The sequence below is a fragment of the Oncorhynchus gorbuscha genome, linkage group LG13 (genome assembly GCF_021184085.1).
Source record: "Oncorhynchus gorbuscha isolate QuinsamMale2020 ecotype Even-year linkage group LG13, OgorEven_v1.0, whole genome shotgun sequence".
In the NCBI taxonomy this organism is placed as follows: domain Eukaryota; kingdom Metazoa; phylum Chordata; class Actinopteri; order Salmoniformes; family Salmonidae; genus Oncorhynchus; species Oncorhynchus gorbuscha.
This window is the reverse complement of record NC_060185.1, coordinates 68,845,310-68,861,562: the sequence shown is the minus strand read 5'-3', so window position 1 is coordinate 68,861,562 and position 16,253 is coordinate 68,845,310. Positions and strand designations below refer to the sequence as shown.

Genomic DNA, 16,253 nt, shown 5'->3' with positions numbered 1-16,253 from the left:
ATAGATCTCGAAACCATGCCAGGACCAGCAGAAGCACCAGCCCTGACATTAGGTCCACTTAGTACAGGAGCAGCCATAGAAGCTCCATCATTCTGCACTGTAGTTCCACCAATCTGACTTACAGCCTCTGTATACAATCCATCATGACTGATTCTATATCTCCAAGCCTCTCTAGCCTCTCTCTGCACCTGGCATCCACCAAACGCTGCACTATGTTCCCCCACAAAATTACAACACTTAACCTTCACGTTGCACCCACATTCTCTGTAATCATGTTCCCCTCCACACTGGCACGTTTCTTCTTTCCTTTACACTGAACATTTAGCTACATGTCCCATTCAATGGCATTTCAAACACCACAATGGGGATGGGACACATTCTCTGACATTGAAACTAAGGAATCCTATCAGCACTTTTCCAGGCAAAACCTTCTCAAACTTCAGTAGCACTGATAAGCTTTCAGTTCTTTGACCCTCTTTCCGACTGATCAACCTTTTGGCCTCAATCACTCTTCCTCCCTTCACATTTTCTTTAATATCATCTATGGACGTAGATATTGGGATCCCAGTGATGACTCCGCTCAATCTAGTATAAACACCAGGGACATTTAATCTTCTTCCCATTAAGCTTTTCCATTTGCAGAATCTTCCCTTGCCGAGCCTGGGTTCCACAAAATATTAACGAACTACCATTTCTAATGAACCGGGCTAATTTGACTTCACCCGTCTCTTTCTATACAGCAGCGCTCAATCCAAACGGGTTGACCTATAGCAGAGTGCTGTCGACACACCCACTCCTTGACACACCCACTCCTTTGAACACGCCTGCTACTTTTCTTTCGACACACCCACTCGCCCATACTCAGGTTACCATAATGGGATGCAGCTACCCCCTTCCCATCAGAAAGGCAATAGATAGAGAGCTGGGGCCTCATTTCTAACTGTTGCGTAAAGGTTACACCTTAACGTATGCGTGTGCCATTTCTGAAAAGTTAAAGAATATTGAGATTTATAATCTTGGCGCACGCCATACATACGCATGTTTCTGACCTGTCGTAAAACTGTGCGCACGTGAACAGCACTAAAACTCTGCCTGGAAAACACCTCCCTTTACCTTTTATGGTGACAATAATGGCCTTTATTTGCTGTATAATTTATCATTTGGAACTATTGACATTATGCCTTAGCATGAAAAAGACTAATTGTTGTTCAAGGTGGCGATTTTAGCATGTAAATCTTGGTGGGGCAAACTCCCCCACTTTTTTTAGATGTATGCCAGCAAAGCCACTACACAACACATTAAACCCTACATTAATTGCACTATAACGGTGACAAACGGTGTCCACAAACTGTTAGTCCCAACAGCAGTCCCAACACCTTACCCCTGCTACACCCGGCTATCAGTGGAGCCTTGTCTGACAGTGAAACAGTCCATTCAGCCTAATTTACTGCCTTTGAAAAAAACATAGCTGATATTGCTGACTTGCTTAAACAAATGTGGTTTCTACTGACTATTGAAATGTACAAACTATGGCATAAGGGGACAATGAGCTGATAAGAGGCAATCTGTCATTTACATTAAGACATTAATGAGTAAGCTAGGATGGACAAACTCTATATAAATATTTGTTCAGCACTTTTGAAATGTACAGCAACAGAATTCAGAACATGGTCCGTTCTTAGTATTCTCCCTGTACACCAAGTCAGTACCGTATAATGGGGGCATATAAGTAGACAATGAAAGCTCTTACAATATTTGATTCCATTACTCTAAAACAGTCTATAGAGTACATGTGCACTACCAAGTCAGAACAGTAGGCTAAGTTATGAGGGGGAAAGGGACCAAGTTATTAGGGCGAGGCACATGTGCTGCTAACATCTTACTACACAACATACACTTACTGTGATTACTTTCTTAGCTAAATGATCAGTTCAATCAAAGCTACAGTAGATATGTGATTTGACGTAATTTTATCTGTGGCCAATGGCCTTTAGCCTTCTTGGATGGGCAATTTTAATGTAACTCCATGGCAGCAACAAAGAGGCTATTATTTTTGAGCTTTCGCCATAGATTCTGCAGTGACATAGTGTCACCATGCGGTGGCCGTCCCACCACCACAGAAAGCTGCCTTACTCAAGAACCCAAAAAAAGAGACCATGTTTGTATGCGGCTTTATTTTAACTCAATGCTTTTTGCATTGTTTGCAAACTGATATGTGACTCGTATTAATGCCAAAATAACATGTAAAACAGGCAACAGCTAAAAACAGGTGGGGCTCAAAACAGGTGATCTGCCCCACCTGCCCTGAATGGCAGGTCTATTGATAAACATTTATTTTGTCAGTAGATTGGGTTTATGATATGCACTGCCTTTGCATAGGCTCTGAGAATAAATAGGCAATGATGTCACGCTGCTATCGCATAGTAATAGGCCTACTGTAGCCTAACCATACTGTTACATTTAAATAAACTACCATTTGGCAGAATGTTTATCTCTAGCAGTAATTTATGGTCCCTCTTCAAAAAGGGACAGTTTAAAGAGATTATAAAACAATGGCAAATTGTCATGGACCTGACAATGTTTTGCGTCAACTTTTCCCTGACCTAAATAAGGACTGCCCGTAAATTCTGAACAGGACAGCTTGTTTTTTTTCTACTTAAATGTATATTACTACTGGTATTCATTACGGCATTGTTGGGAAAGAGCAAGGCATTTCACTGTACTTGTGCACGTGACCAAACTTGATACGTCAATGTAAAACATCAGCTGTTAAATTACTGTATACCGGTATTATAAACCACACTGGCTATGATGTTGTAAAACCTGAAATACATAGCTGATCTATTTACTAGGTCCAATGAAATGAGGTGTACATAGTAATTTGTTGTATGGCTCCTTCAGGAATATGAACCCATCACAGCCAGAAAAGGTAATTAAATTCTGCAATGGTAATGAAAATTAAATAGGAAATAGATTGATCTAATGGTTTTAGATTCTAAAAATACATATTTGGTCTTGCCCTTTCACCCTCTTAATGGCACCCATACACAGGCCATGTCACAATTTTCTAAAGACATAAAACAATTAAAAAACTATTTAACCCATCTGCTCCCCTTCATCTACTGATTGAAGTGGATTTAACATGACAAAGGTTTCATCTGGATTCACTTGGTCAGTCTCATGGGAAAGAGGTCAGTCTCATGGGAAAGAGGTATTCATTATGTTTTGTAAACTCAGTGTACATGGAGAAGTTATGAACCAAGAGGACAGGACAGCAGGGCTTCTATTTTAACCAAATTGACAGAGGGAGAGAGAAACAGAAGATATATATTATTTATTGTCATTGCATAGCATTGAGTGGTCCATTATGTTACCAAGTGTTACTGCCTGACTATCAGACAGACATCCCAAACATCTTTCCTAGAGTGAATATTACAGAGATATATACCCTGAGTTTCACATACTTGCACTACAAACTCAATTTAACATATCAAAATCCTCAGTTAACAATTGAGCCCAGAGACCTCCACAAAGTAACATGAACAGGTTCTACTGTAGATATTGTGTGGCAGACCGGCACTAAACGGTCACATTTGATATCACACGCTTAGATAGGTCCCCTGGCCTCCGAGTTTGGTTAGGTCACCCATAAAAATCAATAGGAAGAAACTTAGTCTGTGTGATGGTTTCTGTATCCCTTGTCACCTCACTACTTGCCCTCTCCCTCCCACTTGTCCCGGGGCATACGGCCCATGTTGTAGAACTCTGCGTTGGGTCTCATGTCGGTCAGGTGGGCCAGCCGGTTGGACATGGCGAAGAAAGCAGCGATGGCAGCGATGTCCCAGGCGTCCTCCCGGTCAAAGCCCACTTCCTCCAGGGACAGAAAGTGCTGGTCGGTGACGGTGTCGCTGCGACACACGGCCAGAGCAAAGTCCAGCATGACCCGCTCCCGAGGGGACAGCTCTGCGTTCTCATAGTTTACAATCACCTGGGGATGAGGGCCAACAGAGAGAAAGAGTTCATATTAAACACATTTAGAAAGGAGGAGGTGACAGTGGGTGAGTTTAATGTGGTTGATCAGTCAACTGCTTGACAAACGATATCAACTGCTTGACAAACGATATCAACTGCTTGACAAACTACTCACACCTCCAATGTGTAAGAGGATAGAGGCATAAAACAGTTTCAGTGCACCCCAGTAAACAGAGCCGGAGAGAAAAGAAAGAATGTACCTGGTCAGCCAGTGTGGGTTTCTTAGAGTAGATGCGGTGCAGTGCACTGTGGGACACGACGCAGTAGAGACACTGATTGTGGATACTGGTGGCGACCACAATCAGCTCCCTGTCAGCCTTCGTTAGGCCCCCTGACATGACAGAGCAACAAACATTGCAGATCAACACGGACACACACACTGCGTTTGAAATTCACTGCTCGACTGAGGGACCTTACAGATAGTTGTACATGTGGGGTACAGAGATTAATTTTTTTTTAAAGTGTTAAAACACTTATTACAAAGTGAGTCAATGCAACTTGTGTGGGTTAAGATAATCTTTACTGCTGAACTAATCTATGCTTGGCACAACAACTGGGTTGAATCCTTAGACATTTCAGGTTTCATCTTGTGAAAAATAAGGTTGTGAATACTTTCTGCAGTCACACACACACACACACACACCTGTCTCCTTGTTCATCAGTTCATTGTAATAGGAAAAGAAAGCACGGAACTCTGCTGGACGATGTGCCAGGACCTTGAAGACATTAGGAAGGAAGCCTCCCTGTCAAAGAGCAAAACACACTGATATTACCATGTATATAGTTATCCAGCTACCCACAATAGTGTCGTTTCATAGCAGGAACATTAGAGACGCGAAAATACTCTGCATCCTACCTTGGTCTCCACCTCCTCCATTAGTTCTAACATGTCGAATGGCAGGTCTTTCTTGTTTGGAATCGGGTATCGGCTGATGTTCTGCGGGGGAGCATCGCTAGAGAACTGTCTACTGGTCGCCGCGGCCCCCACGGACACAGGTGCTTTCTGCTGCCATAACGCGCACCCCACATACCGAAGGGAAGCCTGCATGTACACAAAATAAAGTAACTCCATTGCAGAAAGGTTATTTTAGCTAGAAAGACAAAGCATGTGGTTTATGCCGTGGCTAGATGCAAAAGTAAAAAAGTAACAACGAGCAAGTCGACTACTTACAAGGTTACAGTGACGAATTAATCTCCAAACACTTCCAGGCGCCATGTCAAGTAACAGCAAAATGAACTTACTTCCTCTTTTGAAAAAGGTAATCAGGGGAGGGCTTTTGTGAGGTTGAAAAACCAATCATCGTCTAGTATTTATGTCACTCCCATTAAGCACGCCTCTTTGACTCATCCACCCAAAGCAGTCCCACTCCTCGCCAAGCGGGCTTGTGAACGACTCCGGAAACGACGTCACCTTTCTGTTTACATCGTAGGAGTCGCAGTTAGCTAATGCTTGTTGCATGGAATCGTATTTTTAGACATTTATGAAACTAGAAAAATAGCTGCCTCACAATCGTTTGATCGCAATGGGCGGTCATGGGGTGATGGAGAACGAGGAATCTTTGGACTACTCCGTGCACGAGGCGTGGAACGAGGCCACCAATGTCTATTTGCTCGTCATCCTGGTTAGCTTCGGACTGCTGATGTACGCTAGAAAGTAAGAGGTTCCTTTGCATTTTGTAGTTCCCAACAAATGCCCGACTGTTGATAAATATTTGCATCATCATCAACAATTAAATGTGTGCCTTACTAGTAACATATATTTACAAGCGTTGCTTTTAAAAAGCTTCCATTCAGCTAATGCATGAATTACATACGGGTCTCATTCTCTCCTTCCTCTCGAGCCCAACATTGGAGGTGTCATAATACCCACAAAACCTAGCGGTCAAACAGGCAAATGGTTCCAATCTTTTTTCCACCATTCATTTTTTCCCATAGAGAATTTTTAAGAACACTTAAGATAAGGGCTATGTTTTGTGTAGGCTTACACCCACGTGACATTTTGATAAACCATGTAAATCTCTCTGATAAGATGCCTTTTGTCAATATATCCTGCTCGAACTACTCTCAAATTCGAAAATGCTAATTAACATCATGCAGACTACAAATCCTTGCAAATCCTTTGCTAACAGGTATTGTGTCAATTTAAAACTTTCAGAAGACAGTTCACATAATTGTCAATTTAAAGAACTGTAGCCAATTTATTAATTACTACATTTAGCTAACATTAGATCATTAATCCAAATATTCTTACCTTTGCCTCGATTCGGCAAGCTCGTCCAGATCATCATCATGGCATTTGTAGTTCTTTATGATAGCCACATTAGCAGCTACTTAGCATTTCATTTTTGGTGGGGTAAATACATACAAATATATAGATAGATTTACACAGTTATCAAAACATCACGCCAGGCTAAGCCTACACAAAACACAGATTTTATTTTAAGTGCTTCTATAATCCCCTATGGGGAAAAATGATTGGTGGAAAACCATTGGAACCATTTCCTTGTTTGACCGCTAGGTTTTATCAGTATTATGACTCATACTGTGGTTCTCTATTCTCCCCATCAGAAATAAGAGGAAGATCATGAGGATATTTGCCCTGCCGCCTACTGCTGGAGCCACGACCGAACCCAACTTCTACGACAGTCTGCAGAAAGTGAGACTGCGCCAGCAGCTGGAGATGTACTCCCTTGGTGAGTTTGTCAGTCTCAGTTCTGTTCTGATGCGTCAATGTTAGGCCTTGTGCTCACCTATGATATGATCAGGAAGGGGCAAAAATGACTAAATACAATGACTAAATACCATAAAGAGCAATGTTTCAAACTAAACAACAATATACTTTGAAATGAATTTCATTAAAATATTTAGAATTTTAAAATGCAGAAATACATTTGCAAGTAGCCAGCATGAACAGGAACCTTTTACTTGCTTTTGACTGTGATATGTTGTTGTTTATCTACCTTAGTTGAATGCTCAGAAGTCATTGAAACGCATATTTCAAATACATGAAACAGAAATATTGTCAATCTCTGATTTTGAAACATACATTTAGGCAATTTTGAGGACACTCAAATGTATCCCATCTAGACATTACCTCTAAACAAGGCCAGTTCATTTTGGTATGTTCATTTTCACATACAATGCATTTGGGAAGTATTCCCCTTGACTTTTTCCATATTTTGTTACGTTACAGCCTTATTCTAAAATGGATTAAATCGTGTTTTTTTCCTCATCAATCTAGACACAATACCCTGTAATGACACAACAAACATTGTTTTTATAAATTTTAGCAATTGTTTAACAAATAAACTGAAATATAACATTTACATAAGTATTCAGACGCTTTACTCAGTACTTTGTTGAAACACCTTGGCAGGGATTACAGCCTCCAGTCTTCTTGTGTATGGCGCTACAAGCTTGGCACACCTGTATTTGGGGAGTTTCTCCCATTTTCTTTCTCTGCAGTTTCTCTCAAGCTCTGTCAGGTTGGATGGGGAGCATCGCTGCACAGCTGTTTTCAGGTCTCTCCAGAGATGTTTGATTGGGTTCGTTTCTGAGCTCTGGCTGGGCCACTCAAGGACATTCAGAGGCTTGTCCCGAAGCCATTTTTTTTGCATTGTCTTGGCTGTATGAATCTTGTTTCTCATGGTCTGAGAGTCTTTAGGTGCCTTTACCATAAATGTCTGATTGGTGGTGTGCTGCAGTGATGGTTGTCTTTCTGGAAGGTTCTCCCATCTCCATAGAGGAACTCTGGAGTTCTGTCAAAGTGACCATCAGGTTCTTGGTCACCTCCCAAGGCCCTTCTCCCCCGATTGCTCAGTTTGGCCAGGTGGAAAGCTCTAGGAAGAGTATTGGGGGTTCCAAACTTCTCCCATTTAACAATAATGGAGGCCATTGTGTTCTTCGGGAGCTTCAACGCTGCAGAAATGTTTTGGTACCCTTCCCCAGATCTGTGCCTTAACACAATCCTGTCTCTGAGCTCTACGGACAATTCCTTCGACCTCATGGCTTGGTTTATGCTCTGACATGCATTGTCAACTGTGGGACCTTCTATAGACGTGTGTGTCTTTCCACATGATGTCCAATCAATTTGTCACAGTTGGACTCCCAAGTTGGACTCCCAATCAAGTTGTACAAACATCTCAAGGATGGCCAATGGAAAAGAGGATGCACTTGAGCTCAGTTTCGAGTCTAATAGCAAAGGGTCTGAATACTTATGTAGACAAGGTATCTGTTTTTTTTAGTTTTAATACATTTGCTAACATTTCTAAAGAACTGTTTTTGCTTCGTAATTATGGGGTACTGTGTGTAGATGGAGGATTATTACATATCATGTAATTCATTTTAGAATAAGGCTGTATTGTAACACTGTGGAAAAAGTCAAGGGGACTTTCTGAATGCACTGTATACAGTCAGTGCATTCAACTAAGGTAGGTAAACAACGCCATATCACAGTCAGGAAGTAAAACGTTAACGCTTTAATCGTTACTGAGAACGTCGTTTCTGTTCAGGCCATCTGCTTTTAAATGTATTTCTGAATAAATAAATAAAAAAATACAAAATACATATTTTAATTTACATTTAGTCGTTTATTTTGATACATTGATCTTTATGGTATTTAGTAATTGTATTTAGTCATTTTTGCCCGTCCCTAGTGAAAATAAACATACCAAAAGGAACTGCAAAGCACACTGGGTGTTATTGGCCCTGTTTCGGTGTCCTGTATAGGTGGGATATAGCTTAATCGAATTCTACTAACCTGCTATGTTAATTTTCCTAACCTGCTGTAGCTGTATCCCTTCTAGACAAAGCCTTGTTTCGTGGCGGGGCTCATTAGAATAATACTCTGCATGCAAGTGCAATTGTCCATTATTACATACAGATTTATATTTAGTGAATTTAGCAGACACTCTTATCACACCATAGTGCCATCAGACTTCTGATAACCATGCAGGGTGAAAGAGGGCCACAAAATGGCGAACCGCTATAAAAATGATATAGAAAAGTATTTCATATTTTGAAAATACAAATTACAGCTCTTGAAAGTATCTTGTTACAAAATACATTGGAGTGTAGTTCAGCCCAGTAAAATACAAAATGCTCAGAAGTAATTGAAATGCATATGTAAAATACATGTAGCAGAAATAATGCCCACCGTTTGATATGGTAGAGTCTGTGGTCAAATGTATATTGTAAATATGACGAAGAACTGACCTCAAATCTGTTCATCACTCGAGTCAAATATATTTCTGGTTTAACAAATAGCTCTGTGTCAAACTCTAGCTTGCCCAACTGTTCTGCATATATCTAAATCTATCCCACTGTTTAAATTGGTATAATTCGGTCTCCTTTATTCATTTTTAACAGCTAGGAAATTTGACCAGCAGCAGCACCAAGGCCAGAGTGAGAGTGTTCAGCTCTCTATGGAATGAGACCACACCAGTAAGGTAGCATGGCCCTGCATCATACCTGCCTGCTCCACCCTGTCTCTCCACCCTTAAGCCTCTTTGGCTTTGGTAAGTCTGAACATTACTACACTCCTGAAGAGGGCATGCGTATTACGGAGGAAGAAGTCGAGGGTCAAGGAAGGTTTCTGTGATTAAGACTGTCGTCAAGTCAAACGAAACTGGATGTTCCCTTTTCATTTCTGTTATTTTTTTGCATTCATTTTGCCTTTATATATATATAAACATTGTTTTGGTGTGGATGTGTCGCCACATAGTGGGTTTTGAGCACATAGTGGGTTTAGGAGGACCACATCCAGTGTATTTGGTGAATTCTCTACAGCACCTATTAAAGTTATTGTCTTAAACTCCAAATAACATGTATTTGTACCATAAAATGATGGTACAACAAACCTTTTAATCAAGCATATCTATGTACATGTTTGGTTGTCAAGAATTGTTCTGTCGCCAAGTTTTTGATCCTCCTATATAATCCTTAGAATGGCATTACAACAGACCTGGGAAAGTTTTGCTGATCCTTTGCAGCAAGGAGCGTTGTGATCCAAACGGAGAGTCGCTCTCTTTCATGTTGAGAGGGTCAAAATTGACTTTTCCCCACTCCAGTTGCTGTTTCTGAAAAGGAAATGCATTTATATTATTACTCTGATTAAAAATAATAATAAAAAAAAAGACAAGGAAAAATATTTATGTTTTGCTTGATTTCACCTCCCTCTGTCCCGTCTCGTTTCTTTTGTAATAATAATTCATTTCGTTTCCCTCCAATGTCACAATTCTCAGAGCAGAAACCCGGCACTGGTGTGTGTGTTTTATGGAATGTAGCACGGTGGGGTGTGTGTTTGGGAGGCAGTGATTGAGGAAGGTGACATTTAGCATCAGGGGCCTAACAGAAAAGCTAGGCCTCTAATCCATCAAAGAAATAAAGAAAACATTAGTCGGAGGAAAGCTGTGGCCCAGAAACACAACACCAAGAGGCCAAACAAATGCAAGTGGACATCCTTCGGAGGTAGTGTAATGGAAAAATGATTACTCCTTGCGGAGGAGAAATGGCACACTGATTAAACGCATCAATACATCAGCGGCCCGAGTGCAGGGCCAGATCCTTCTACATTCTAAATAGGGCTGTGCGTGGTGTATTGAATCTTTGCTTATTCAGTTTTGTCGTGTGCATACCCCTTTTTGTACCTCTGAGAAGAGTCTACTTCGGGATACTCTACTATTGGCCCACTGTAATTAAAAACCTGCAGACTGAAGGGAAATAGTTATGGAGATTAAAAACCATTGAAATGAGAATATGTGAGTTGAGCAAATATATCATTGGGCAGATATAGGAGCATGGTAAAAAAAATAAAAGGGGAAAAAAGTCTTGCAGTTATTAAATCCATGTCACCGACTCACCATTATCAACAGAGAGATAAGCCATGCCCATGAGTCATCTGCTGTGTTATGCCGAGTCGTAAGGTACCACCCAAAATGCCTCCTAGCCTATCTTATTAGCCCAGTCCAAAACACTATTGTCACGTGAACCAGCCTGTTAACCAGATAATGAGCCGTGTACATGTGCTTTGCTAATTAATCTGCTGATGTAATCAATCAGTTGCTCATTACCATAGGTTTAATATTTAACCAGTACTATCCCGTTGAGAAACATTATTCACGTCAAACATTAATCAATATCTGGAGTTAATTGCTTAGTCACCAAATTGACTAATGAGGTCGTTAGTGGGAGAGGTCTAAATGAACCAATCTTCACTTCATCCAGAGAATGACTGAGGGGTGGCTTTGGGTCAATACCAGGATCAAAGTGTTTCATCCACACTGTTGTTCACCTTCTTAATAAATGCACTACCTGTTTTCTATGAGAAGAGAAATGGATAGGGTTTGTATCCCTGAAATTCGGGCAGAGTATGATAGAGCTATAGAACTTTTTGTCAATCCACTTGGGATGGTAGCATGTCACCTAAAATGACTGTGTGCGTATGTGAGCGCATGCGTTGGCCGTTGTTTGTGGCTAGCTAGGGGGTGGAAAAAATTAGGCACAGCTCGGTAGTTTTTAATATTGTTTCATAAGGTGTAATTAAAAAGAGTTTATCACTGGGTTTGGGATAACACAGCGGCTCAATCTCCCAGTAATGAACCGTCTCCAACCATGCAGAAATCTATTAATAAACACCAGTCTGAAACAGAGGGAGAGGGGCTGAGAGAGGAATTAAGGGATAGAATGAGTTGGGGTGAGAAGAAGGGAAAGAGAGGGAGAAGGCAGAGGAGGGGAGAATAGAGGAAACCCAGCTGATAAATGAACGTCATCTCACAGTGAGAAAGCGAGGAGCCACTGTGCTTATACATCACCTGGAGAGGCTAATGAGATGTCATTTTCTGTTAGCCAAAGAGCACAGAGAGGGATTCTAGTACATCTCAAATGTTTCTCCCTCTCTCTGCCTTACACAGTAAGTGGGAGAACAGTTAGACTTGGATATTTCTGTTTTTCTCAGTCTCTCGTTCTTGCTCCTGCTTCTTCCTCTCCTCTAATCCATGTCCTTTTATTAATAACATTTCATATACACAGAGTTTACCAAACGTTAGGAATAGCTTTCTAACGTTGAGTTGCCCATTCACCCTCTGAACAGCACACACACACAATCAATGTCTCAAGGCATAACAATCCTTCTTTAACCTGTCTCCTCCACTTCATCTACACTGATTGAAGTGGATTTAACAAGTGACATCAATAAGGGATCATAGCTTTTTCACCTGTATTCACCTGGTCAGTCTATGTCATGGAAAGAGCAGGTGTTCCTAAGTGGATGTGGAGATGTTATAAACCAAGAGGACGGGACGCCAGGGTTTGTCCTATTTTAATCTCACCTGAGAAACATCTCATTTTCATCTTATTTACACAGAAAGAGGGGGAGGGAGAGAGAAGAAAAAGGAGAATAGAAGAATAGTTTATTGTCCAACACTCTTTATGGTGATAAAACATCTGCTTCAGGCTATCATGGTATTGCAGGACATCAATATATTATACACAAGCTCACATTCTTATTTCAACTCCACAACAGCCGCCATGAAAAATAAGACAAAAGTAAAGACCTTCATAATTGAGTTTTTATATTAAAAAGTCAGGAACGAATGCAGATGACCAAATAACTCTGGGTGTTGTGGCTGTATTAGTATGCAACATTCTCTCTCGCTCTCGCTCTCAATGAGCTGTGTTTGTTCTGGCTTTGTTCTGAAAGCAGGAAGTGGGCCAGAGCCCAGGGCAATCTCTCTCTACCCGCTCTACGTCCAAGAGCCAGTTCAGAGAAAATTACTTTCTCTATTCGTCCCTTTCAAACTGAAAGGGACTTTCAAGACAATCTGTCTCCCAGGAACACGCATTAAAACATTATGTTTCTAGTTTCCAAGGACTTGTAATATAGTAGTAATATAGCAGTACTGAATAATCTACTACTGGTGATCTACTACTTACAGCCATTTATATGCAATAATATGAGTAATATGCAGAAACTAATACACACACACACCGGCCGTGGTGAAACGATGCCCCACTCTTCAACACGAGGGACCATCATCTCCTTTCTCTTCTTTATTAAGGTGATTTATAATGCAATAGTGCCTTAACTTCAGCCCCTTAAAATGTCTCCCAGATTAACTGGACTTTGTTTCGTCTTCTCCGCTCCTCTCTTCATTAGCCAGATAAAAGCAGACAAGCCAATCACACTGCCTCGTCAGCCGCGGGCTGCGACAGGAAGGAGCTAGGTGTTTTATGGCCGGTGTGCACCATATGACGGGCGGTACATGTTATGGTTATTATGCTCTATGGGTGGTCTATCAATTAGCTTTATTGAATAGTGAGTTACACTGCTGAGAGTGTTCGTCTTTCTTCCATAGCTGAGTAGAGTGTTATCCTATGAAATGTGTTTATAGGAGCGTTGTCAAGGTTGCGCCCGCTTGTGATGCGTGGCCTGACTCATAACCTGCAGTCCCCGCGGTTATATCTGCTGGGTGGGCGGGTTTACGGTCATGAATTATTGTGTGGAGGAAGGGCGGTGGTTGGCGGGTGGGTTGAATGAAGATTAAACAATACACAAACAAATCTGGGAATGTGTCATTCTTGTGCATTCATTATTCTTTCATTATTTTTTATCTGCCATTAGTGTGTAATCTTACTGTACGTGCGCCAAACACACGGCAAAACGGAAAATGCTTTTGGGAACTTGGGCATCAAAAGTTAAGGTCGATCCACAGAGGCAAAAAGGTCAATGTTGGAGTTGAATTAAATAAAAGCTGCAAAATGGAGAGTTGAAAATAAAGAGAAAGGAGGTTCAGAGCAGTAATGTTTGGGGGAGATTTAGAGAAGTGGTAAAAGAGGACGATAGCAGTGTTATGTGTGATTATTGTGAGGCGCTGTACAAAATCCACAGTCACAAGACGGGGACTTCAAATATGGCACATCAAAGGAACAGTAGCCTACTGTTCAGACGAGTTAAATAATAACTGAAATCTGGACACTGACTTGGTCTGGGAGGTCTGTAACCTCCCACATAGTCTAATATAATATTAACTCCTGCAGAATTTAAGTATATCTTGCAGTAAAAGGATCAACTAAATGTACATTTTGACTCTGGAACAGGAGTGGAGAAATAGTGTTTCTTTCTTTCAGAATCTTGAGAGAATGAATACGTGGTTAGGAACTGTCTGTAAAGGTGCTATCTTTATCAGCATCATGAAATCTGATAGTATTTCAACCACATAAAATATGCAGCCAAATTTTATGTGAATGCATATTTTCACTGCTTTTAATTTGGTTAAACTGATGTAATTTGGAAATGTTGCTTTAAAAAATGAAACAATTGTAATTTGGAAATGTTGCTTTAAAAAATGAAACAAAATGAAACAATCATTTTTCCCCGGTGCCTAAACGTCTGCTGCAGGAGAGAAGCAGAGATGAAAGATAACTTTACCGATGCCAACTAGATTGAAGCATTCATCGCTTTATGACATTATTCTGGGTTTATCAAGGCTTCAAGTTAGGGTCTGGTGCGGTCCTCAGATTTTCACTTTATCACATATAGTCGGGTGGTTGTGGATGGGTTATTAGCAGGTGCAGGTGAACAAACAGAGGATCCGCGTATCACTACTAGAGGTCGACCGATTATGATTATTCAACGCCGATACCGATTATTGGAGGACCCCAAAAAAAAGGACGATTTAATCGGGCCGATTTTTGTTTATTTATTTATTTTTTATTTTTTTGTAATAATGACAATTACAACAATACTGAATGTACACTTATTTTCACTTAATATAATACATCAATAAAATCAATTTACCTCAAATAATAATGAAACATGTTCAATTTGGTTTAAATAATGCAAAAACAAAGTGTTGGAGAAGAAAGTAAAAGTGCAATATGTGCCATGTACAAAAGCTAACATTTAAGTTCCTTGCTCAGAACATGAGAACATATGAAAGCTGGTGGTTCCTTTTAACATGAGTCTTCAATATTCTCAGGTAATAAGTTTTAGGTTGTAGTTATTATAGGAATTATAGGACTATTTCTCTCTATACCATTTGTATTTCATTAATCTTTGACTATTGGATGTTCTTATAGGCACTTTAGTATTGCCAGTGTAACAGTATAGCTTCCGTTCCTCTCCTCGCCCCGACCTGGGCTCGAACCAGGAACACATCGACAACAGCGTTACCCATGCAGAGCAAGGGGAACAACCACTCCAAGTCTCAGAGCGTGTGACGTTTGAAACGCTATTAGCGCGCACCCCGCCAACTAGCTATCCATTTCGCATTGGTTACACGAGCGTAAACTCGGGAGTTAATAGGCTTGAAGTCATAAACAGCTTCTGGCAAACGCACGAAAGTGCTGTTTGAATGAATGCTTATGAGCCTGCTGCTGCCTACCACCGCTCAGTCAGACTGCTCTATCACATCATAGACTTAGTTATAACATGATAACACAGAAATACGAGCCTTAGGTCATTAATATGGTCGAATCCTGAAACTATCATCTCAAAAACAAGTCTAAATATTCCTGTTACATTGCACAACCTTCAATGTTATGTCATGATTACGTACAATTTAAGAAAGTCATGGATGTTTATGGTTATTGGAGCAACGATACGCACCGCATCAATTATATGCAACGCAGGACACGCAAGATAAACTAGTAATATCATCAACCATGTGTAGTTAACTAGTGATTATGATTGATTGTTTTTTATAAGATAAGTTTAATGCTAGCTAGCAACTTACCTTGGCTTCTTACTGCATTCGCGTAACAGGCAGTCTCCTCGTGGAGTGTAATGAGAGGCAGGTGGTTAGAGCGTTGGACTAGTTAACTAAGGTTGCAAGATTGAATCCCCCCGATCTGACTCGTTAAAAATCTGTCGTTCTGCCCCTGAACGAGGCAGTTAACCCACTGTTCCTAGGCCGTCATTGAAAATAAGAATGTGTTCTTAACTGACTTGCCTGGTTAAATAAAGATTAAATAAAGGTGTAAAAAAAAGAAATAGGCCAAATCGGTGTCCAAAAATACTAATTTCCGATTGTAATAAAAACTTGAAATCGGCCCTAATTAATCGGCCATTCCGATTAATCGGTCGACCTCTAATCACTACCGCTTGCTGTCATGTTTCAGGAACCGGAAGGGAATTGAGTGCCATTGTGATCTACTTTATTCATCCATTCACTGCTGCTCACTAGTTTGTGTTTAACAGTTTCTCCTCGGTCCCTTAGTCACTT

At 40.7% G+C, this 16,253-nt stretch overlaps 2 protein-coding genes across 2 annotated transcripts; one reads left to right on the top strand and one right to left on the bottom strand.

The window, feature by feature from the left end:
- Nucleotides 1-3,315: 3,315 nt before the first annotated feature.
- On the bottom strand, nt 3,316-5,354 carry si:ch211-175m2.5 (uncharacterized protein LOC568697 homolog). The gene is made up of 5 exons (XM_046295517.1): nt 5,204-5,354; nt 4,889-5,074; nt 4,676-4,775; nt 4,233-4,363; nt 3,316-3,988 (listed from the first exon to the last, which is right to left on the bottom strand). The coding sequence occupies exons 1-5, from the start codon at nt 5,246-5,248 to the stop codon at nt 3,710-3,712; spliced, it is 741 nt and encodes a 246-aa protein (XP_046151473.1). The 5' UTR covers nt 5,249-5,354; the 3' UTR covers nt 3,316-3,709.
- A 46-nt stretch (nt 5,355-5,400) lies between these two features.
- LOC123993406 (small integral membrane protein 19) lies at nt 5,401-10,201 on the top strand. The gene is made up of 3 exons (XM_046295518.1): nt 5,401-5,686; nt 6,601-6,725; nt 9,400-10,201. The coding sequence occupies exons 1-3, from the start codon at nt 5,556-5,558 to the stop codon at nt 9,462-9,464; spliced, it is 321 nt and encodes a 106-aa protein (XP_046151474.1). The 5' UTR covers nt 5,401-5,555; the 3' UTR covers nt 9,465-10,201.
- The last annotated feature ends 6,052 nt before the right edge of the window (nt 10,202-16,253 follow it).